Genomic DNA, 24,268 nt, shown 5'->3' with positions numbered 1-24,268 from the left:
CAGCTTTAATCCTCCATACGGCTCCATCCTCTTTACGGTGTGGTGAGGTGGTATCGCTGCGCATTTCCATACTATAGTGCGTCATCAATCACATTTGTTAAGATAGAAATTGTGTCTAGATTCATATAAATTAAAAATAATTAAATGTTTTAGTAATAAGAAATATGTTGTACTCATAATGGAGACAATTGTGTAGTTTTCTTAGAGACTGCGTGGAGGTCAAGCGCCGCACCGGCGGAGGGGTACATTCGTCCAAGTGGAGCATGACAGGCCGGCATCGTTCGGTTGAGGTTTCCGGGCAACTCTCCACCGCGATAACGGTGTACTGCCGCAACAGATTCCTTACTCGAATAAAGCTGAATTAGATTAAAGACATCCAGCCGAGTGTTCACCACGTTGCTCCATTGAGTCTCCAATCTAACACACGACTGTTTTTCCTCTTCTTCGCGGAGCTTGACAAGTCAAAATGGTGAGTACAGGCCAGCGACATTAGCCTAACGGTAGCATTAACATTAATAGCAAAGCTAACGCCACCACTGGGAAGAGAAGGTTTAATTTAAATGAGTATGTCACTGAAATCACTAATTTCAATGACGAGTAAACACTTTGGATTGAATGTGGGTTTTAAATGAGCTAGACGCCCACCTAGCGGACTCTACTGATGCTAGCTTGCAAACATACTATTAGCATAACTTTCCATTTTAATCACTTTGGGGTGTTTTCTTATATTGCATTTTCTTTGAGGGAATTATCGGTGTGTTTAAACCCTCCACGACGCTCCTGGCATGCCAATAAACGGACGTTGCGTCGTGTTGCAGCGCCTCCATTCATTATGCTTTTATAACGGCGTTGGTTGAATCCTAGCATAAAGGAGGTTAGCTAAATGTGACTGAAGAAGAGTGGGCGTGGTGGTGGTGGGGGCTCCTAAGAATAGACCACCCGGACGTGTTATCTTGAAACTCATCTCCTCATAACCTTTGCGAGACGGGATGCAGAAAACGATCCGAACCGTATATCATGCACAACTTGGCCCTTGCAGTGTTGCTAGCAACGACGAGTGGGGTTGAGCTACTTTGACATGCGCAACAAGCGGAATAGCGTATTCGCCACCACTTGTATTACATAAGAAATACTGCACACAGGTAGTTGTAACATTAATGCCATATTATGTCGATGATGACGTTGCTACACGTTTTTTCTTGTACGTACGACACCATGCCTCCTGCGCCATGCTGTTGAACCGCATTCTGCTCCTGCTGAATGAGCCTCCATGCCACCCATCCCCTCCCTCCCCTCCTGCGTTCACCCAAACCATGCTTGGCGCAGTAGGCTGTCATCATCTGCAGTGCACAGTAGTGTACACTTCACAACGGGAAGAATTACACTTAATTCTACAAGTTAAACCTAAAGGTCTTACACAAAATTAAACAGTATTTGCCAAACACAAGCTACTGTAACCTATCACCCCCCCCCCCCTTTTTTTGCACTTGCACTACACAGTATAAATCCCACACCATCCAAATTGCATCACCCATGCTCGGATGACAGTGTACGGAACAGATACTCTATGCTGCAGCTTCTTTTTTTTGGTTTTTTTTTTTACCCCCTGCTCTATCTTGCATCTCCCAAAATGACTCAGTTAAATTGACTTGAAGCTCAAGTAGCACTGTCACCACCTTGAGCTAGAGAAACACAGTAAAACCCAAGTTTCATGATGATTTTAAGCAATTTAGACAGAAGTCAGCTGTCTCAGAGTTGTGATTAAAGAAGTTAACTGCTTCATAAAGTAAATGATTTTAAGGAAGGGCAAGTTAAGGAAGCACTCATGCTTTTTAACATGAACTGTCATGCATGGAGGGGGAAAAAGTAAGTCAGTACTGAGTCAGGCCACAAATGCCGATTGTTTTCTTTATCAGTTAATTTGAAGCTTGATGTTTTGATTAATCGAGTAAGCAGTTCGGCTCCAGACGGACCCAATCGAAGATGATGAAGGAAATTAGAAAATAAAATATTCACATCAGAGAAACTTAATCAGAGGATATTTACTTTTTAATCAAATACCAAAATAGTTGCTGATTAATTGTATTGTGGATTCAATGATTAATTATTGATTGAACGATTAATTGTTGCAGCTGCACAGATACACAGCAGACAGTGGTGCATATACCATTCTTTTCTTATTACTGATGTTGACTTATAGTCATTTTTGGAGTATTGTACTGAGCAGCCAGGACCGAGATGCTGTGGTTTCTCAAGATGTGCCTCCGAGGCGTTTTATTTTTCCTGAAAATGTTGGTTACTTTCAAAATTACACAACCTTTAGGTCATTGCAATTTTGATGTGCAGCTTCATGCTGTAAAAGATGAACAGTTTGTTAGGAAACTTATCTGCACAAGAGCAGAAACACAAGTGCATGACATGAGCTCTGTTAGTCGCGTGTTGTGTTTATTTGTAAGGCATCCCCAGGCTGTATGGCAATTACAATTGTCTGTTTGTCTTCCCCTTCTCCTAATATTAGTGCTGTGGTGCTTTAGGATTATGCTTTCCTTAATACACATTTTCCCGTAGGCTTATTTGTACTGTACTGTGTTAAATGTACATTAAAGACTCAACACACAAGCTCTGTCAAGCAACAGGTATGGCTTAATGATGACAACAAACTTTAGAGGGTTTAATTAAATGTTTTTTAAAAAAAGGTTAGCGGCGGTGATCTTCAGTGTGCTACATAGGCGACCCTATTCCCGTCTCACTAATTATAGCAGGCGTGTGTATTTCGGGCCGTGGAGTATTTATACCCGGCCCTCATCACACTTTAGCGGCTTTAAGTGGACACGCTGACTGACTTGGACAGACCGAGTAAGACCCCACAAGGGTGCCAGCGTTACATGTCTGATGAAGTTAGAAGTAGGTCTTTGATCACATGTTCGTGTTTTTGATAGGTCCCAGTAATTATACGAAAGGAACAACACCTGTATTTTGTAATTACAGCTAATCCAATAACTGTGTAAAAAAAAATCTGTCTTTCGTTTTTATGGCTTGTATGTATTATCTCCCTCACCACGGGAGATATGTTATGTTACACATATCAGTATCCGAAAGTGAGAGTTGGACAATATCCGACAGCCCTACTAAAAATATATTTTTGAACCCCCTCTCTCTGAACCCTCCTGCTAGATTGACATTGTCTGATTTTGGATCAACATTTGCAATAAAACTCTCAAATCCTCCCTATCCAGGGTTTCTGCAGTGTCTTAAAAAGTCTTAAATCTAATGTGAAATGCGTCAAATTGTATTCATTACGGTCTTAAAAAGGAAGACAAGCAGGAAGACGGTGTGAGAATTCTGCGAAATTGGAACCAACATGTCAGGTCTTTTCAGTGGAGGCGATTATTGAAGGACCAGTAGCTAATGGCAGTGTTTTTTTTCTGTCAACAGGCAGACCAGCTGACTGAGGAGCAGATTGCAGGTGAGTACATACATGCTGTACCTTGCCCGTGTCCGAACGTTTAGTTTAGTTTAGTTTTAGCAGCTCGTGGCGAACAACTGCGGGAGATTTACATCATTCATCTGCAGTGGAAACCAGCAGGGTTCTGAGTCAATCTCCTCTGCAACCTCACATAGGCATTTTTATTTTGGAGTCTGCTGCTATAAATTCACTAGTGATTTTACTCGGGCATCCTTCCAGCATCCAGGCTGCTTTATTTTCTTTAGCCTTTTTACGGGCTGGATGAGTCACACACATACACACACACACACACACACACACACACATAAAACACCACAGCTTAACTTTGTTTCTCTGTGTCCCTACTGCCCAAGTGAGTCTTTCTGTGTCATCGGGACCCAATCTGAGTTATTTCTATAAATGTGCAGAGTTCAAGGAGGCGTTCTCGCTGTTTGACAAGGACGGTGACGGAACCATCACGACCAAGGAGCTCGGCACCGTCATGCGCTCTCTGGGCCAGAACCCCACTGAGGCCGAGCTGCAGGACATGATCAATGAGGTCGATGCTGATGGTAAGGAAGGAAACGCAAGTTTGGAGTGTTTTTCCTCTTTCTTGAAAAATATATTTTGAACATTTAGCTGAGACTGATGATGCATGGCGGCCAAGTGGTTAGCACGCAGGCCACACAGCTAGGAGACCCGAGTTTGCATGTTGGGCTTCATCTCACATTCCAAAAACATGCTAGGTTAATTGGCGACTCCAAATTGTCCATAGGTATGAATGTGAGTGTGAATGGTTGTTTGTCTATATGTGCCCTGTGATTGGCTGGCCACCAGTCCGGGGTGTACCCCGCCTCTCGCAATGAGACAGCTGGGATAGGCTCCAGCACTCCCGCGACCCTTGTGAGGATAAGCGGAATAACCTTTTACTCTCAACGTGTGTAACTTATAGGCCTTATGAACTTGCAGACAAAATTGTTGATTTTTGTTAAAAAGGTTTTTTTCCCTGCGGAAATAGGCTGATTTTTCCGTAAAACACGCATCTCATTCACATTAAGTCAGTCATAGTTCATATGTATGTGAAATTAAAGCATAAAAGGTACATATACTCCTGATTTTTTTCTCCTCCTTTTTTCCATTTTAAGACTGGTTGAAAAATTGCAAGACTTTTTGATGGGTTTTTTTTCTTTTTTTTTTGAGTCAGCAATTTATTGCTATTAAGCATTGAACTGAAGGTGGCTGTTGATCAGCTGATCAAAAGATTAAAGAGGACCTATTATGCTTTTTCTACTTTTCTGACCTACAAATGTAGTTAGAATGTTGTATTCTCGTGTTAAACGATGCCAAAGTGTCAGATAATGAGGTTTGTGTATTTGGAAGTGAGCCCTAAAAGAAGTTTGGGATGGCTTTAAAAGGCCAAGTTCTGCTTCCCCCGCCCTCCTCCAAGCACTGCTCTGTATCTGTTGATACTGACACTGGTGTTTGATGGCGACTATTTAGTGCAGCTGTGAGGCATCTTTGTCTTAAACTACACACTCTCTTGCACAGTTGTGCAGCGTTTTTCTGTCCTTGTTAGACCCAGTTTGTGCTGCTCTCTGAAGGGAGTAGTTAACAGCATGGTAAGAGATTTTAGTTGTAGTTTAGATTTTTAGATGGCTTTTCTAATCATCTATTAGCCTTATGAAATGATAAACTTGGATTAGCAGCCATACCAGGAGATTGATGCAGAGGACTGACAGTTGTTGATAGTAGGCCTCTATGCAAAAATGTACATCCTTCTTTGAAAATGTATTTTGATTGTTTGTGAAATGCATGAAAATTAGTTTTTCTTTGGAAAACAAAGAAATTTGCAAGTGATCCCAAACTTTTGAGCGGAACTGCATATATCCTTTCATTAGAGAACCTCAAACCTCTGCACAGTCGTTTACTTCTATGAAACAACAAAAACATTGGCGTCACCAGCGTCACCTCCATCCATCACGATGGCGACAGATCCAGTGTACGCTGCCTGTATTTTTGTCTCTGCTGAATTCGTCGCCATTCCCCTCAGCGCGCAGTTCAGCAACTTCCGTCTTCATGTCCAAGCTGTTGCTGCCGATCGGAGGAAAACAGACCTCTTGCCCCCTACTGGGACAGAAATACATTGCCTGCAAGTCTGGAATTCACACGCAAGATGCATACAACTTTGACTGGCAATCCCATGTTAAAATGGAAAAGACGTCTTTGGCAGTCAACGTTACTTTTTCAAAATACGTCTTTGGCAGTGAATGAGTTAATATGTGATCACCTGTGAGCCTCTCGTGCTCGCCTGCCGATCAAGCCAAAGGTTACACTCCGACTTGGATTTCATAACCCCCGCCAATAACACATATCTGCTGTACTTCAAAAAATGTTGTGGAAAATGATGTTTGTGTGGCCCGTTAGGTAACGGGACAATCGATTTCCCCGAGTTCCTGACAATGATGGCGAGGAAGATGAAGGACACAGACAGCGAGGAGGAGATCAGAGAAGCATTCAGAGTCTTTGACAAGGTCTGGAACATTGTGAAATAATAAACAATCCCTTTTTTTTTTTACAAAGATTGGCACATTTATCTTGTTGTCTCCTTGTGATGCTCTGTGAATTGTGTTTGAGAAAATGAATACTAAGACTCACATTTGTAGTTTCAGCAGCAGACGGGGTTGGGTTGCTCTGCACTCCAAAGCCTGGAGCCCCAACAGTAACTGCAAACAATCGTGAATAAAATCACTCCACTTTGTGCTGATGTGCTCTGGGGCTGGTAGACGGCATGGGTATAGCACAGATCTGGCCACAATAAAAGTACACCTTTAAGTGTGCAATTCTATCATGCCACAAGTGTTGCATGAAGTGTGTGCTACCTGCATAATCAAAGTTGAATGATCATACTTTAAAACCGCACAATTTAGAGCAGCCTTTTATTGTGGCCCTGCCTCAGGCACACCTGTGCAATAATCTAATTGGCCTAAGGGGACCTGTTAGGCTTTGTCACTTTTCTGACCTATAAATGTTAGAAAGTTGTATTATTGTGCTAAACGATGCAAGAGTTTCAGTTAATGAGGTTTGCGTCTTTGGAAGTGAGCCCCGAGAGAAGTTTGGTATGGCTATGAACGCTCGGTTTCAGCAAGTTTTTTTTTTTTTTAACACTGGCTCCCTGTGACATCCTGTATACCTCCTGAGGTGGTTGGATTAGCGGGATACACAGATTTAGACAGATTTGTGATGAGTATAAGAGATAAATAGCCCTTTCGTGCTATATATACCGTATTTTCTGGACTATAAATCGCTCAGGAGTATAAGTCGTATTTTTTGCGGGTAATTTATGACTAAAACAGACATTACGTCCTCTTGGAAGGCAAGTTCTAACAATAAAAGAATAGAGAACAGACTGAATAGATGTAAAATATGGTAACACAATGGTACAGCTACACAAAAAATAAACAAACAGAAAAGGTGTCCAGTGTTTATGTAACATAAACAGTTTTTTAATTTATAAGTCGCTCTGGAATATAAGTCGCAGGAACAGCCAACCTATGAAAAAAAAGTGCGGCTTATAGTCCGGAAAATACGGTCATAAGTGTTTTTAAGTGTTGGTTTTTTGTTGTCAGTTTTCCATCATATATGCACGCTAACTCTCTGCCCTGGCCAATGTTTTTCGATGCAGTGACAGTGGTGTTTGTCCCTGCAGGATGGTAACGGCTACATTAGTGCAGCGGAGCTTCGACATGTCATGACCAATTTAGGGGAGAAGCTCACAGATGAGGAGGTGGACGAAATGATCCGCGAGGCCGACATTGACGGCGACGGTCAGGTCAACTACGAGGGTGAGACGTTTTACACATTGACACCAACAGCTGTCCGACTGCAGAACATGGCTTCCATGACCTCGCTAACTGATTTGTTGTGTTTTTGTCCGGCAGAATTTGTCCAGATGATGACCGCCAAGTGAAGAGAATGCAGACTTTTCTCTTAAACGTTGCTTGTCCTCTTAAGATCACTGTCTTTAAGAACAAAAAGGAACACCCCCCACCACCACCCTTTGTCGCCCCCAAACAAAACCATCACATGTAGAATTTGGCCAATTGTTCTTAATACATCCAAGTACCTCTGAGGTATCTGTTAAGCATGTACCTCCAGACTAATCCCTGAAGAAGTTAATGGACCAAGCTTTAAGAAGGCCAAAGGCCTCTTCTACTTCCAAGCAAGATTCTGCGGAGTCACCCAACTCATGAATAATTTAGAAGAAAGGGCAGCGCTGCCACTGCAAGAGGGTGGGGTGGGGGGGAGGGAGGGTATGGGAACCGACGCCACCGCTCATTTTAGAGAAGTTGGCTATTTAAATCTTTCCGCTTCTGCAAAGAACTTCGCCTCTCTACTAGCACCAGTGGTGATTCTCTAAATACCGATTTGAGTACTCTTCTTGCATGCAGCCGTTCTGTGGTGGTCTCCTGTCTTGACAAGGTGGTTCTGATCCCATCAGAGGTAGTGGTCAGATTGTGTACACAGTGAAGGTATATACATTCATATAGCTATATATCTGTAAAAAAAAAATATATGTGTCACTATTGGTTATTTCAAGAGCAACTAGTTACAGTCTGTGGTGTTCGTTGGTGCTTGGTTGGAAAGTTTGGCTCAGAACAAGAGACTGATTGATTCCCCTAAGCAGGATGTCCTGTGTTGTTTGGAGCAGGGTTGCTTTACGTTGCCGGGGCAACCGAGCAGAGACGCTAGTGTGACGTGTTGCTTGAGGCTGGTTGTTGTGAAGACGCACTGGAGGACTGCTGTTAATACATTTGTTCTACAAACAAATACAATATTGATGTAATGCTTTATAAACGTGTTCTCAAACATAAATGTATTGACTACAAACTTTGGCTCTCTTATATACAGTATATATTGGTGTGTCGTAAAGTTTGCATTGCCTGTTGTTATTATTGTTGTTGTTGTTGTAGGAGTAGTAGTAAATGGCTTGTGGTCTGTTTTTTTTCCTCTTTTGGTTTTGAAATGTGCCATAATGCTCCCAACACGCCTCGACCTTCTTGCACGATTCATAGTTCATTAGTAACAAAAAAAAGAAATGTCTATTAAATATGATGACGTATTAGAAAAAAAATACCATGTTTGCACTGTGGTAACAATCATGTGGATATTAGCGAAAGTTTTGTTTTAAAAAAAAAAAAATACACAAAAAAAGGAGGAAAAAGAAACGAAATTTGACTGTTGCTGCTGCAATAACAACTGGCGTGTTTCCCTAATTCCTCGTCCTCGTTGGCTGTCCCATCTTCAGTTTGTAGTCCAGTGATTCAACGTTGAATCTGCTTGCTTGTTTTACTCAACACCAGGCATATACCGTACTGTATATTTACAAATACCTAACATAGTTGGCCTGTTTAGATGATACGTGAGCTTGAGAAGGGGGTCGTAGCAATTTGTTTGGTTTTTGGGGGGTTTTCCTAAAGAAACCATTTAGATGCGATTAATACTACTCTCTATGTTTGATTATGACAGGAGGTAATCAATGGACTGTTGGCTTCTGCTGATGGAATATGTAAAGATGTTATATATTTTCCATAAATCAATAAACTGAATGAGCTTTACTTCACACGTATCGCCATGTCGTACTTGCCTTTACCCGTTTGGACAGTCATATACAGTATTTGGTTGCAAATAGCCAACAGGGTCACATGAAATGCACTGAGGAAACAAAGTGATTACCAGAAAGTTGGAACGGTTCTGATGCAATCCAGTATAGGGTTCTGATGGCAGCATAATTCATGTGCAACAGGGGTGGGCAAACTTTTTACCACGTAACAGTCCACCTGGAATTATTGTATCTGTAAAAGTGTCATGCAGTCTGCTTTATGTGCTTGTGTCCCTTTTTTTCAGGAGCACTTTGTAAACAGCAGACCACATCAAATAACCAAGTTGATCTAAACCATCAAAAGTTTGGCTCAAGCCATGATGCCAGGTTGCATGTAAAGTTTCAATGAAACACTTGGGAAAGGGAAAGAATGGGGGGGCCGTATTTAAACACTTGGTGGGCCGGATGTGGCCCCCGGGCCGTAGTTTGCCCACCCCTGATGTACAATAATCTCTCTCTCATTGCAGTTCATTGTTTCCAGACCTGACCATGAGAGGATTCTTTATAAGTTGAATATTTTCATAGTTGGCATAGAAGACCTGTTTACAACCTTTCATATACTTCAAAAGATTATTCAAGCTCTTTAGACATCCCTATAGCCACCTGTAAACTTGTATTACCCAATCTAGTAGACATTCATTCATTCATTTTGGGTTGCAAGCCTATCCCAGCTGTCTTTGGGCGAGAGGCGGGGTACACCCTGGACTGGTGGCCAGCCAATCACTGGGCACATATAGACAAACAACCATTCACACTCACATTCATACCTATGGACAATTTGGAGTCGCCAATTAACCTAGCATGTTTTTGGAACGTGGGGGGAAACCGGAGAAAACCCACATGCAAACTCCGCACAGGGGTGCCCGAGGATGGAATCAAACTTGGGTCTCCTTGCTGTGTGGCCTGCGCACTAAACACTTGGGAGCCGTGCAGCAATCTAGAAGACATAATAATGTAAAAATTTGGAAAGTTCCTTCTTGTTCCAGTTTCTGGACAGTTACTCCTGCGCTAGCTATTGTCACACCAATGTAACAATACTGAAACCTAGTGACCAGTGTAGTATACTGCATATCACAACATGTTTTCTTAATACCTTAAACAGTATTTTATGATTGAAAATCCTTGAATTTAGGCCAAAAATACTTAAATATACTTATGTCTGACTACTTCTATGCGCGATAGGGAGTTTTATGATCTGTGAGTCATGAATGTTGTCGGCTAGCATTTTCCACACAAAACATTCAGATGCATAATGCAACTTTATTGTTGGATTTTATTACAGTGTCATATAGAATCTATGATAATAATAATTGAGTGACTGTTGGCATGAGCACTTGCTACATTTCCACACATATCCACAGATATCGGGATAGGAGGTGCATCCCTGCCGGAAAGATTACCAGGAATTTGCCAGTATTTCCACAAACTGCAACCTACAGTAGGTGGTATGTGTGTCAGAAAAATTCCAAGACTAATCTTTGATGTCAGGGCCATTGTCCACTACGAGTTGTTGTAACATCAGTCCTGGAACTTGTCTGGCACTTCTTATGATTCCATAAAACCTGAATAATCTGCAGTTTGCTGCTTGGACTTTGTTTTTACATCTGATAAAAGTAGAAAATAAATCATTGCAAGCGAGAGAATCAACATTATGACATCACTTGTAATGTTCTTTGCCCGCCAGTGGATTATGCTGACCGTCCAGAAGCGGGTCAGGGTTGGATGATACAAGCTCTTCGCTGGAGCAACCATCCCCGGTCCGGCATTATATTTAGTGAATCATGGGATTGCCGCTAGAGCCAAGTGTTGTAATCCAGGTCAGCCGGTGTCACGACCCCTGAGCCGAGTGTTCTGAATGCAACCGAGAGCGACCGCCTTCTTCCGATGGTCAGGATGGAGAGCCGGGACGAGGCCGCCTCAGTGGTGAGTAGATGTGATTGGACATGCTATTTGTGTTCACTGTGCTTAAGCAGATAAACGAAGCCAATTAGCGAAGAAGAGCACGCTCAGCAGGAAAATGAGACAGGCGGCCGGCCATTATCCTTTGGCGCTGGTGTCATGGCGGCAAATGACAACTCTAGTGAACGTACACTACCGCTCAAAAGTCTGGGATCACTTGGAAATGTTTTTTGTCCAGTCTGAGATATGGCTTTTTCTTGGCAGTCCTGCTATGAAGTCCAGCATCCTGAAGTCGCCGCTTCACTGTTGATACTGACACTGGTGTTTGATGGCTACTATTTAGTGCAGCTGTGAGGCATCTTAAACTTAAACTACACACTCTCTTGCACAGTTGTGCAGCGTTTTTCTGTCCTTGTTAGACCCAGTTTGTGCTGCTCTCTGAAGGGAGTAGTTAACAGCATGGTAAGAGATTTTAGTTTTAGTTTAGATTTTTAGATGGCTTTTCTAATCATCTATTAGCCTTATAAAATGATGAACTTGGATTAGCAGCCATACCAGGAGATTGATGCAGAGGACTGACAGTTGTTGATAGTAGGCCTCTATGCAAAAATGGAGATTGTTTCTTGAAAATTAATTTTAATTGTTTGTGAAATGCATGGAAATTTGAAAGTGATCCCAAACTTTTGAGTGGTAGTGTAAGTACATGCCATTTCCAAAGGTCTGAGAGGGGAGCCTTTTAATCCCTAAGGAGCGCTTGTTAACTTGAACACTGGATGGCGCCGTTTCATCAAATATCAGCATCTTCGCCATTCACACAGTACATTCACATAGTCACAGCAGAATCTGCCATTACTCGCTATTGATGCAGAATGAAAAGACAGGATGACTGCGCAATTTGGCTCAAGGTCAATTCTGTAGCAAAGAAACTTGGATAGGATTTAGAGTAGTCAGTGTGTAGCTGTTACTGCACTGCAGATTCACTGCAAGGGTGTCCAAACAAAGTGTTGCCCAGGTGATAGTACGGTCTGGGGCTGCATGAGTGCTGCTGGTAGGGTGAGCTGTGGTTCATTGAGTGTACAATGACACCAACTGTTGTGTTGATCAGTGGAAAAAAGTTTTTGTTAGTATTATTATTATTGTTATTATTATTCAGGATTATTATTATTAATAATAATGTTATTAATATCAACATTATTATTATCATTCATTCATTTTCCACCGCTTTTCCTCACGAGGGTCTCGGGGGGTGCTAGAGCCTATCCCAGCTGTCTTCGGGCGAGAGGCGGGGTACACCGTGGACTGGTGGCCAGCCAATCACAGGGCACATATAGACAAACAACCATTCACACTCACATTCATACCTATGGACAGTTTGGAGTCGCCAATTAACCTAGCATGTTTTTGGAATGTGGGAGGAAACCGGAGTACCCGGAGAAAACCCACGCATGCACGGGGAGAACATGCAAACTCCACACAGAGCTGGCCGAGGATGGAATTGAACCCTGGTCTCCTAGCTGTGACCAGCATCATGGTCTCTCACCACGTTGAGTCACCAGAAAAAACACTGCCCCTAGCAATTTGGAGGATCATGAAAGGCTTTTGAAAGCATAGTGACGACACAGAAGCAGAAACCAGCTGGAGCTACAGCAGGGGGGTAAAAGAGCTGCACGTAAAAGCACCACCAACTAGCACAACATAAGTGACTTATAACGTCATAAATACCTGGAATAGTTTACTAGAAATGTTGCTATGGAATAAAAATACTGTAAACTAGAGTAAAGTTACAAATTAAATGATGTGAATGAACCACAGATGGCCGTTTCCACGGTGATGCAAATTGGTTAGACTCTTAATTACATCAGTCAGACAAGTATTTGGTTGCGAGGTTCTTTTTTTCAAATGGAAATATTACACCTGAACGTCACCCTGTGCATAAGAAGCACCATGTTGCAGCAAACGCAGCCTGTTTTTTTGTCAGCTACTCATCATAGAAAATATGAATATCACACAATAAGAGGATTTTTTTCTCACAGGAAACGCTGCATTCAGTTCAAATGAAGCAACTATCGCCTCAGTGTGTTTTCATTCAAGATGGTGTTATGTTAACAATTTCCCATGATAACTTTAATGGTAACTTGAGCAATACTCATTTATACGTCCTACCGGCAATCAAAAGCTGATGTTTCTTTGTAGTAAACAAGGCGAGCGTGTTAAGGAACAAAATGATTACTCATTCAAACACAGCACAACTTTTGTTTTGACTCCCATTTTTTTCATTTCTGCAGATAGTATTGTTGATCTAAATGTCCTTACATGCTAAACAGATTTGCTCTGCTGGGTTCTATGAAATTTTATTTGGCTTTATTTGATGTTTTTGTTGTGCGAATTTGGAGCGGCCGGGCTGGAGCAAGAAGGGACACAGAAAAGAAGAAGAAAAACTGGGGGAGGGGAGTGGCGGGTGACAGTAGAGAGAGAGACAAAAACAGTAGCAACAACAATTCCCATGACAACAACAGTGACTAACAGGACTGCACCAGTTAAATGTCAATGATGGCTAAGGGTCACAATGGAGATGATATCACTGAAATGAAACAGTGGCAATAGTAACAATGAGGACACAAACCATGATAGTAAACAGAATTATAGAGATACAGTTGCAGTAACTACAATCGTAGTGCTTGACATCATTATTACTGTGATAATAGGATACCAATAGCATAAAGTCGTCATTGATAAGATGGCGGATTGTCACTAATTGTCACTGAGAATGTACAAAAGGAGAGGCACTGCCTCCTACCACCCAGTAAACCCCGCCCCACACAGCCAGGTCAAGCTCCCACTGCCAGAGGACCACCACCCCCGTGGGTACGTGCAAAGCCAAGGTCTCCCCCGCCCCTGAAGAGACCAGCAAGGGGGCATGGAGAAGCAATCCCGACCAGCAACAGGGAACTAGCAGGCCGGATACCGGCAAGTGACCACACCCCACTAGGGCAGAAGGTCATCGAGGGCCACACACCAGCGGACACAGGGGGATCCTGCCCACGCTGCTCCCTAATAGACAGATTTGTGACCCTTTTGTGTACATCCAAAAAGTATCTAGTATTATTCATTTTCTACCGCTTATCCTCACAAGAGTCCCAGGGGTGCTGGAGCCTATCCCAGCTGTCTTTGGGCAAGAGGCGGGGTACACCCTGGACTGGTGGCGAGCCAATCACAGGGCACATATAGACAAACAACCATTCACACTCACATTCATACCTATGGACTATTTGGAGTCGCCAATTAACCTAGCATGTTTTTGGAATGTGGGAGGAAACCGGAGTACCTGGAGAAAACCCACGCATGCACGGGGAGAACATGCAAACTCCACACAGAGATGTCCGAGGGTGGAATCAAACTCGGGTGTCCTAGTTGTGTGGCCTGCACGCTATCCACTCGTCCGCCGTGCAGCCCGTGGGAAGGAAAACAGACAAGCAGGAATATTTTCACTGTTATGCAACATTCCCCACAAAGGGAAAGTGTCAAAATGTTGTCCACATCCTGCCAAGATGCATTTATTTGTTATGTCAGGGCCGTCCCTTCCTGCTCTTTTCAACATTCAAGATTCACGGCTAACTTTTTAATCCCCCAATAAGGCCAAGAGTTTGTTAAATACATTTCTTATGAACTCTTTCATCATTAGCAGCATCATGCAATGCAATACAGTAGTGGTGAGACACTGTCTATAGCTGTAGGATCTCAGTGTGTCACATTTTGGGGATGTGTGCAGGCATGTCAGGTTTTGTTGCGCACCCTGCTTTTCTTTCACATCCTGGGAAAATCCACATAATTCATTTTCCAACCTGGGCTTCCCACCAGCCAGCATCTGCAGACTTCCACTGAGTGAGCGTAATTTAGGAAGCAACCCGATCTCCATTAACCAAACATTGGCACAGTGGTGTTCTAATCGTGTTTTTGGTCAATTATAGAAACAGAGACACTGGCAACAGGAAACGAGGCACAACTCAATTACTTCCGATCATTTCTATTCAAATGCTTTTTTTTTTTTGTACTGTTGAATTGTGTTGTGCCTCTGCTTTCTATTTGCTTGTGGTGAAAAGCAAACAATAAGAAAAACATGCATGGACAGGCTTCACAGGGAAACCTTATAACATCCCGAATAAATGATGTTTGAGAGTTGAACTTGACTTTTTTGTATGATCACGGACAATTTTCGCCACAGTTTTGTCTCTGTTTGGGCTATATATTCCATGAAATCGAGGGCCCAAACATAGAAGGCTACTCTATATGCTTTGTTGACTGATCATTCGTGCATTTGTTTTTTTTTAAATTGAGTACAACTGCTAAATAACACGCCACAGGGCCAAAAAAAAAAAGTTGCGAGCACAATTAATTGGCCAGCAAGATAAATTCCATCCATTCATTATTTGTAATTATTTCACATTGTTTTCTGCATGGAAAATTATAATTACAAAAAATTAATTTAAAAAATAATTTGGGGGTATGGAACCGATGAATAAGATTTACATAATATCCTGTGAGAAAAATTAATTTTGTAACAAATTAACAACAAAAAGCGAGGCATCAGTGGATTTGCCTGTAGTATTTGTTTACATACAACCTGCCTTATACCCATCCATCTTCTATGCCGCTTATCCTCACTAGGGTCGTGGGTACACGGGTATTTCATTTAGTCATTTTTATGCTTGGAAATGTTTAGTATTGGCCAAAAATATGTAACATTAGTAGAAATTAGGGCTGTCAATCGATTCAAATATTTGATCATGATTAATCACATTTTCTGTCCATAGTTAACTCACAATTAATCACATTTAATTGCAGATGGAAATAGGTTTTTATTTATAATAAGTAGGGGGGAATCTCTTTGTGGTAAACGGTTCAATGTGCAACTATAACAATTACATTTATAATTGTATATCAATTTGGGAACTTTGGGCAATTATTTTTTAAAAATACAGTCAGCAAACATATTTTTGTATTACTATTTTTCTTTATTATTAGCATATTAGTGCTTAAACTCACCCACAAACGTTCAGCAAATACAAAATGTGAGCAAGTGAGACCTCTCACACTAGCATGTTTTTGTTTATTTGTGTCAGCTCAAAATAAGATTAGTTTATTTAGTACTGGTACTGGTTTTAAATTCGAAATGTTTGTGAATAAAAAGCCTATTTAGTAACATTCAGAAAGGACTATTATTAAAGAATTGCCTCAATGCACCTTTCCTTCATGAAATGTACACATGAAAATACCTCAAACATAGGGCAAAACATGTCATCCAAATTGTCATTTCATTTCTCTTTTAAAACACATTGAAATACATAGAAATTAATCATTATACTACAGTAAATATTATTTTATTACAATATCCTAACTATTTCCACAGTTTTTGAATGTTTAATGCGATTTACGATTTGTCCAACTTTTTCTACGGTGATTGAACGCACCGATTCTCCGTTCTCCGATGCAAATAGGGCTGTCTGGATGTATTTTACCCCTTTTTCTTTCTCCTCATACTTGCTCCCGAATGCTGATAGTATGTGGGAATGCATAAAAGGTAAGATTTGATGAGCTTGAGTGCTAATGTGTATTATTCTGGTAGTTCCATGATAAATGGCTAATGCTAGCAAAACACTGGACTTCAGTCACGGTCTTCACATCAGCCCGTCAATAGAAGCTGTAACTCCAATTTAGCTAGCTAGTTCAATGCAAAAATCATCAGAGAGATGTAAAAATGTGAAAACTACCTGTTAGTTGAGCTACTCTTATGCCATGGTAGCATTGTATATGACAATAAAAACGACACCTGCTCTGCTCCAGTCTCTGGCAGGCCATGTAATCCGTGATACGTCAAACACAGACAGTAGAAGCTAACTCTAGCAATTTAAATACTCTTTTCTTTCTCCATTTCCCATCAATAGTAGTAGTTTTGTAGTTTCTTAGTAGTAGTTTGTTCCAGCTTGTGGCTACAGAGTTACATGCTTTAATCAAACTACGGTGGGGGCCGAGGGTCACACAGGAGATGTTAAAGGGAACTTCCGTCATTAACGTGTTAACTTTGACAGCCCTGGCAGAAATACATATGTGTTTACTAATAATAGGTCTATTCAACCACCAAACCATAATTTATTAATTCATCTATTTTTTGAGTGAAGCTTTCCTGCTTTCAAGAAACTACTGCAAAAATGCCAGTCAAAGATCCTTTATATATGAAAGGATGATTCTGCAGTTTTCACATGTTTCACTTCCTGTCTTTGCTTGTATGCAGGTGTTTTTTTTGTTGTTGTTGTTTTTTGGCACAGTATGGTCTTACTCACGGTAGGCGGAGGGAGGGAAAGGAGGAGGGGCGTCATGAGGGTGAGAGAGAGTGTGTGGGTAGGGGAACTGCTGCCAAACATCATCAGTGTGTTGGTGAGCGCTGCTTTCAAACTCCAAGCTTCCTCTCAGCGTGGCTCACATGTGCACCGCCGGAGTTCTTAACCAAAGAGGATAACCACAGCAAGGTGAGGGATCATCTTTTAGCGCTCCATCTGACACTGTTTTACCCTTTTTGTGTTCATGTTATATTTAATACAGAGCAGTGATACAAAATGGAAGTCTGTTTATTGTCAGGCATTGTGTAAGTTTGTGATTGTTTCCTTCACAGAATGTTTTGCTGAGACCAATCTGGTTCTGTGCGGTATCCCAGGACACCCCCTCCCTCCAAATGAAACCAGGACCATCCCCTTTCCTTCCATCGTCGTCCAGGAGCTATCTAGATTCCCGCTAGTGATTGACACATGAACACCAGCATGGTTTCCGATGGGCTGTGCCCCAACATCACGTGCAACGATGCCATGGTGAAGGGCGACAGTAAACCGGCGACGAGCATCATCATGTTCTTGGCCGGCGTGGTGGGGAACCTCCTGGCTCTCTTCATCCTGGGCGTTCACCGAAAGGAACATCGCTCCAGGTCGTCCGTTTTCTCCATCCTGGTGACTGGTCTGGCCCTCACCGACCTGCTGGGCACCTGTCTCCTCAGCCCGCCTGTGTTCATCTGCTACGCCCGCAACGTGTCCCTCATCGGCCTGGGTGACGAGGGACTGTGTCAGCTCTTTGGTTTTGCCATGAGCTTCTTCGGCCTGGCGCCCACCCTCATCCTTTGCGCCATGGCTGTGGAGCGCTGCCTGGCCATCAGCCACCCGTACTTTTACTCTGTGTACATCCGACGCAGTTTTGCCAAGGTCACGCTGGTCACCATTTACCTCTTCTCCCTAGCCTTCTGCTTGCTGCCACTGGCTGGCATCGGCAAGTTCAGGCAGTACTGCCCGGGCACGTGGTGCTTCATCGACATGGACGCCACGAGTGGCGCCAACGCCGAGCGGGTGCAGGCTTTCTCGCTGTCCTACTCGTCCCTCATGGCGCTGCTCATCCTTTCCGTGTTTGTATGCAACGGCTCGGTGATCGTGAGCCTCTGTCAGATGCACCGCAGCCAGCTGATGCGGCGAGGCTCAGTGGGCTCCGTCGGCAGGAGGAGGAAGCTTAGCCTGGCCTTGTTCGGACAGGGTGTGGAGGAGATGGACCACCTGGTGCTGCTGGCGCTCATCACTGTCATCTTTGCCGTCTGCTCCCTGCCGCTGACCGTGAGTTCATCTACTTTTTATGATGTGTGTTTGTTTGTGTTGTTGCTGCATTCTCATTCATCCAGGTCTCTGTCATGCTCAAGATTACATAGTCTTGCTACGAATAGTCTCAGACTAGAGCGGACCTATCTAGTCTTCAGTATGAACTGATGAAGCCTGCTTGGATGAGAGGCAAAACGTTGTTGAACACAGCCAGAGCATTTTGGTTGCGATCGATTCAACTCGACATCCTTGATGACAACAGTCTCAAACTATAACTGTCCTAACTGGTCTGGAGCCTGCACAGGTAAAAGGCAAAATACATATAGTAGATATATATATATACTAGAGCGGTTTTGAGCATGAAGTGAAACATAGTCTAAGACAGTGATTTTCAACAACTGCCACGGCAATCATCAGGTGTGCCGTGAGGAATTATTCAATATCATTTTTTTTTATTAACATGTATTAATAATTTTCTGCAAATATTATGTCATTGTCGCGTGTCATTGGTGTAAAGACTGACAGAGCAATGTAATATTCATCCGTGTGGCAACACATAGCTGATTGCCTCGTTCCTCTAATAGACTTAGTGATGCACGTGAGAGGTAGTGGTGACATTTTGTAACATTGTTGGTTAAATTAGTATGCGGATCAAAAGGATCTGCTGTGGGGAGTCCGTAATCAGGAAAAAGCTGAAAGAAGCAAAAAATGTTGGTTATTGGTGTGCCGCAAAATTTTTCCAACGTAAAAAAACGTGCCGTGGCTCAAAAAAGGTTGAAAAACACTGGTCTAAGACAACTTCAACAGTCCATCTGCGATTGAGTCAACCAGATCCTGATAACAGTCTCAAACTAGAGCTGTCCTATCTGGTCTTCAACATTAGCTGATGAAGCCTGCTCAGATGAGAGGCGAAACATCTTCTCAGAGGACCTGAACAGTCAAGGTGCGCTCGGTTCGATGTCCTGAAAGCACAGAATGACTGTTAGTGCTGAGCACATTTAACAGGAAAGCAATAGTTGCTTAACACGTTGGTCAAAGGGAATTTTTTTTTAAGAGGTTGTTGATGGATGTTCCTCTGTCACTTAGGAATGTTATATGGCATGGTTGCCCTTCTCAACACCAACAACCCAAATGTTGGAAACTCCTTTTTTCACTCAATCAAAAATAATAAATCTTTTGTCACGGGACCAAAGCCGGGCCACACGGTTGAAGAGTGGTTAACATGTAGGCCACATAGTCAGGAGATTGGGGATGCGTGTTCTCATGTCTCTCAAGTCTGTCAGCTGGTCTCGGTCCACTTGTTCGGACGATACTGCCAACTCCAACCACCGAAACAAAGATTGGTTTTAAAATTATTGATGCAAATGTTGACTTATTTGATAGAATGTTTGTATTGGATGCACTGATTTCTGCCTTATTAACTATAAGGTGTGCCTTAAGAGTGTCCCATGTTACCTGTGTGTGTATTAATGCCAGCTATGTTATTTGACAGGTGTGTACTATTCAAAAACGCCGAATGGCGAACTTGTTCATCAGGTTAATCAACCTTCAATCCATGCTCACAAGACAAGTCAAACCATGTTTGGTATCAGAAAATGACAATTTTAAGAGAAAGTGTCATTCATTGGCACATCATTGTGTTTGTCTTGCATTTGAAGCAGCACGTTTAAGTAGTTGGCAGGTAGACATCAATAGAAGTTTCCCCTTCTGTTTGTGCTAAAGACTGAACTGAACATGAATCATGGTATCATACATGGGAAACATTTATGACATCATTGTGGGTTTTAAAAGTTTTACCAGTCACGCCGCTTTGGCACACGAAAAGACTGGATAACTGATTCGTTTCATGTCACCCTGTACACAGTCTGGTTCATAATGACTCCTCAGACCTGGCGGGTTTACTCATGCACATGTATGTGAGCGTGCCCGTGCGCTGTGAGAGGAAGAAGGCAGCTGCAGCTTTGTGACCAACGCGAAATGAGTTCACGCGATTGCAAACAGATGTTGATGAGAGGAACGTTTGATTGCAGTGAACACATCATTCGTCCTGTCAGGGCTGCAGTGGTTTTGTTTGTGTTTAGCACAGCAGCTTAGAAGACGCGCATAGGCCGGGGAATACCTTAATTACTCAAATAGTTTTTTTCCCTCAATGGCACGAGTAATGTTCCATAGTATTTGGTAAAAAAGACTTCAGATGAAATGAAAACAAGCTCTCAGGAGAAGCAGACCACCAACACATGTATACGTAGTACATAGACCATTATTGAATGGCCTGAGGATGCATTACATCAGTCAACTGGTTCCCTATGATCCTTGGACCTTGTATTAAGAATTTTTTTACCTTGTAGAGCAGGGGTGTCCAAAATGTTTGCCACATGCAGAAAAATCTCGATACGTTCATTCGTTTATTCATTTATTATTGACTCCTATACGGAGAAAATTAGAAAGTGGGGTTCAGCAGTAGTCCGGAAGTCCTCGGGAGCACTTGGGAGTGTGATCAATCACAAGGAAATGAGCGTGTCCTGGGGCGGGCCGTGGGTGGAATAAATTAAAACTGAGCGTTTTGGAAGTCCAAGGAAAAGGAATATGTGAGAATAGGACTAAAGATGAGCATAATAGGTTCCCTTTAAAATGTGATGGAAGAAATGTGATGGATGGATGTGATGGAAGAAATGTGTCAGGAAGATCTGAGTTCGAATCTCCACTTGTGGAGTTTGCATGTTCTCACCGTGCATGCGTGGGTTTTCTCCGGGTACTCCGGTTTCCTCCCACATTCCAAAAACATGCTAGGTTAATTGGCGACTCCAAATTGTCCATAGGTATGAATGTGAGTGTGAATGGTTGTTTGTCTATATGTACCCTGTGATTGGCTGGCGATTAGTCCTGGGTGTACCCCGCCTCTTGTCCGGTGTCAGTTTGGATAAGCATACCCCTGTGACCCTAATGAGGAAAAGCTGGATGGAAGATGATACTGGAATAATAATGGAGGAGCAACAACACGCCTTCTCTGGCCTCATGCTGGCCATTATCATGAGCTACTGATCGATCGTGTAGTTAGTGTGGGTTGATCGCATGAACTTGTAGATGTCATATGACATCAGTCAGCTGACATTAAGCCCAGCTCCTGATTTGCTGTTGTTCCCCCGTAGCGTAGATTAAGTGAACAGACATGGAGATGCAACTTTCATCTCTATTATTCTGATTTAATAAGATGCCTACACTTATAGCAAATGATGTGTAGAAATCCTGAACGCCACTAGAAATACGTGTTTTAGACACTTCCGTTTGTTACACAGTTATTTCACGATTAACTGGAAAATGTGGCCCATTGCTGAAACCTTGTGAATATGTTGCATTGTGCATTTGTCTGCATTGTGTTTTCTTGTATATCGATAATGTTTGCTAGCAAACGCTAATTAAACATAATACATTAACTTTGTGTCAAAAAATTATACATTATACCTGTACTCAGGTTATGTATGCAACTACCGTATTTTCCGGACTATAAGTCGCACTTTTTTTATAGGTTGGCTGTTCCTGTGACTTATACTCCAGAGCGACTTATAAATGAAAAAACTGTTTATGTTACATAAACACTGGACACCTTTTCTGTTCATGTTTATGTTTTGTGTCGCTGAATAACTATAACTATCTTACATCAATCCAGCCTGTTCTCTATTCTTTTATTGTTAGAACTTGCCTTCCAAGAGGACGTAATGTCTGTTTTGGTCAAGTAGTTTGGAAAATAAATTACCTGCAAAAAATGCGACTTGTACTCCAGTACGACATATGTATGTTTTTTTTACCTAATTATGCATTTTTGGCATTGTGTGAGTTATACTCCGGAGCGACTTGTAGTCCAAAAAATATGGTAATTTAATGTTTATACAGATCTACTGCAAAAATATTGAAGCCACAGGCCGGTCTGAGGTCATTCACGCATCATGTGGGCCGCCAGTTGAACAGCCCTGGTGTATTATGTTTTTTTTAAGCCTTTCACCTGGAGGCGGGAGCACAATTCGGGAAGTGCTTCTTCTTTTGCTCAGTACAAGAGTTCCCTTTTCACAGGCTTGTCACATTCACCACTCGGCTCTGATTGAAACCAATGAAATAATACTCAGTGTCATTAAAGTGTACGCCGTGCAGAGATAACACACCTTTGACCAATAGAAGCCGGCGTTATGAGCCTTATCGCCGTGCGTTTGATTTGTTTGCCGTTGCGCTCCGAACAGGAGCGGCATTCACACAGCCATTAACCTTACGATATATGATGATTGCTTTTTAAACCTTTTTGAAATGTGCGATTAATTTACAGCAGCTGCTCTCGATACAATAAAACGCTCATCGATTTAACAATAAAAGTGAAGTGGAGTGCCAGACACAAAAAGACAATATTACTACTTATTGCTAATCTTTTGGAACAAATCTCTAATGAATCTTTGCTTTGTTATTTGTGCTTTAGAAGTGATCAGATCTGTCGGGGGTATTGACTAATGAAGAAAACAGACCAGCCCCACCATCACCATCCTTGCTGTTCCCGTAGAAACCACATTGGCCTTAAGTAGCTAATCAATAAAGTGTTATATTAAGGGCCTGAATGTGATCAGACTCATAAATACTTATGAGTATCATATATTTCTTTATGGCAGACAGACATCAAAAGGAGCAAACCCACAGTAAAGACATTTTTTGGTACATTTTTTAAACACATGGCAGGTTTTAAATCATTAATGCTTTTTACTCAGTGATGAAAGCTTCCCATTAGGGCTTCTGCTGCCGCTGTGTTTGTGACTCAGTCGGCACACAAACATTTGACTTAATTAGGGTTGGATGACAGGGAGTCCTCAAGCTAAATCGTCCTTCAGCCAGTAGAAATGAGATGGTTTACACCAGTGATTCCCAAAGTGTGGGCCGCGGCCCCCTTGGCGGCCGTGGTGGTACTATGGTGGGCCATGAGAGGTTATTAAAAATATGATTTTTGCAAAAAAATGTAATTTAATTTTATTTATTTATTTATTTTTTATATTTTATTTTAAAATAAATAAGTAAATAAATAAATACAATTATTTTTATTGTAAAATAGTTAACACACAGGGGCTGCACGGCAGTCGAGTGGTTAGTGCGCAGACCTCACAGCTAGGAGACCCGAGTTCAATCCCACCCTCAGCCATCTCATGTCGCACGTTCTCCCCGTGCATGCGTGGGTTTTCTCCTCCCACATTCCAAAAACATGCTAGGTTAATTGGCGACTCCAAATTGTCTATATGTATGAATGTGAGTGTGAATGGTTGTTTGTCTATATGTGCCCTGTGATTGGCTGGCCACAAGTCCAGGGTGTACCCCGCCTCTCGCCCGAAGACAGCGATTTGCTAAATGGACAAAAATACAAATATACGGCATTCATTAATAATATATAACTCGTTGTGATATGCGGTGTTCTATGCTGGTCACTCTGTGTCAGTAATATTACATTGATGAGACAATAGCCACCACAGGAAGAACTGTTCTGATGCTAACATACAGTATGTGAATCTATATTACGTCTTCATTTCTATTGTTATGTCTACTACTGTACATTGCGTAATACGATTGTAGGGGTGTTATTCCTCATCTAGAGAGCTCTGTATTGGGTTGCACAAA

The 24,268-nt window shown here is 42.1% G+C and overlaps 2 protein-coding genes across 4 annotated transcripts in view; both read left to right on the top strand.

Annotated features, from left to right (window-relative positions):
• The first annotated feature begins 240 nt into the window (after window positions 1–240).
• calm3a (calmodulin 3a (phosphorylase kinase, delta)) lies at window positions 241–9,065 on the top strand. Its single transcript, XM_058079453.1, has 6 exons — window positions 241–469; window positions 3,436–3,466; window positions 3,874–4,017; window positions 5,870–5,976; window positions 7,152–7,287; window positions 7,384–9,065. Exons 1-6 carry the CDS (start codon window positions 467–469, stop codon window positions 7,410–7,412), a joined length of 450 nt encoding a protein of 149 aa, XP_057935436.1. The 5' UTR covers window positions 241–466; the 3' UTR covers window positions 7,413–9,065.
• A 146-nt stretch (window positions 9,066–9,211) lies between these two features.
• ptgir (prostaglandin I2 receptor) overlaps window positions 9,212–24,268 on the top strand; it is a 29,886-nt gene continuing 14,829 nt past the window's right edge. The window contains exons 1-3 of one of the 3 annotated variants that reach the window (XM_058079451.1): window positions 9,212–10,861; window positions 10,922–17,527; window positions 17,671–18,646. In XM_058079451.1, the coding sequence (XP_057935434.1) occupies window positions 17,804–18,646 (843 nt within the window). In that variant the 5' untranslated portion in view covers window positions 9,212–10,861; window positions 10,922–17,527; window positions 17,671–17,803. Of the gene's footprint in view, window positions 17,528–17,670; window positions 18,647–24,268 lie in introns of all 3 variants that reach the window. The other 2 variants (XM_058079450.1, XM_058079449.1) reach the window with 2 other exon arrangements.

This window comes from Doryrhamphus excisus, chromosome 8, assembly GCF_030265055.1.
Source record: "Doryrhamphus excisus isolate RoL2022-K1 chromosome 8, RoL_Dexc_1.0, whole genome shotgun sequence".
Taxonomy (NCBI): Eukaryota; Metazoa; Chordata; class Actinopteri; order Syngnathiformes; family Syngnathidae; genus Doryrhamphus; species Doryrhamphus excisus.
This window is presented reverse-complemented; position numbering and strand designations above follow the sequence as displayed.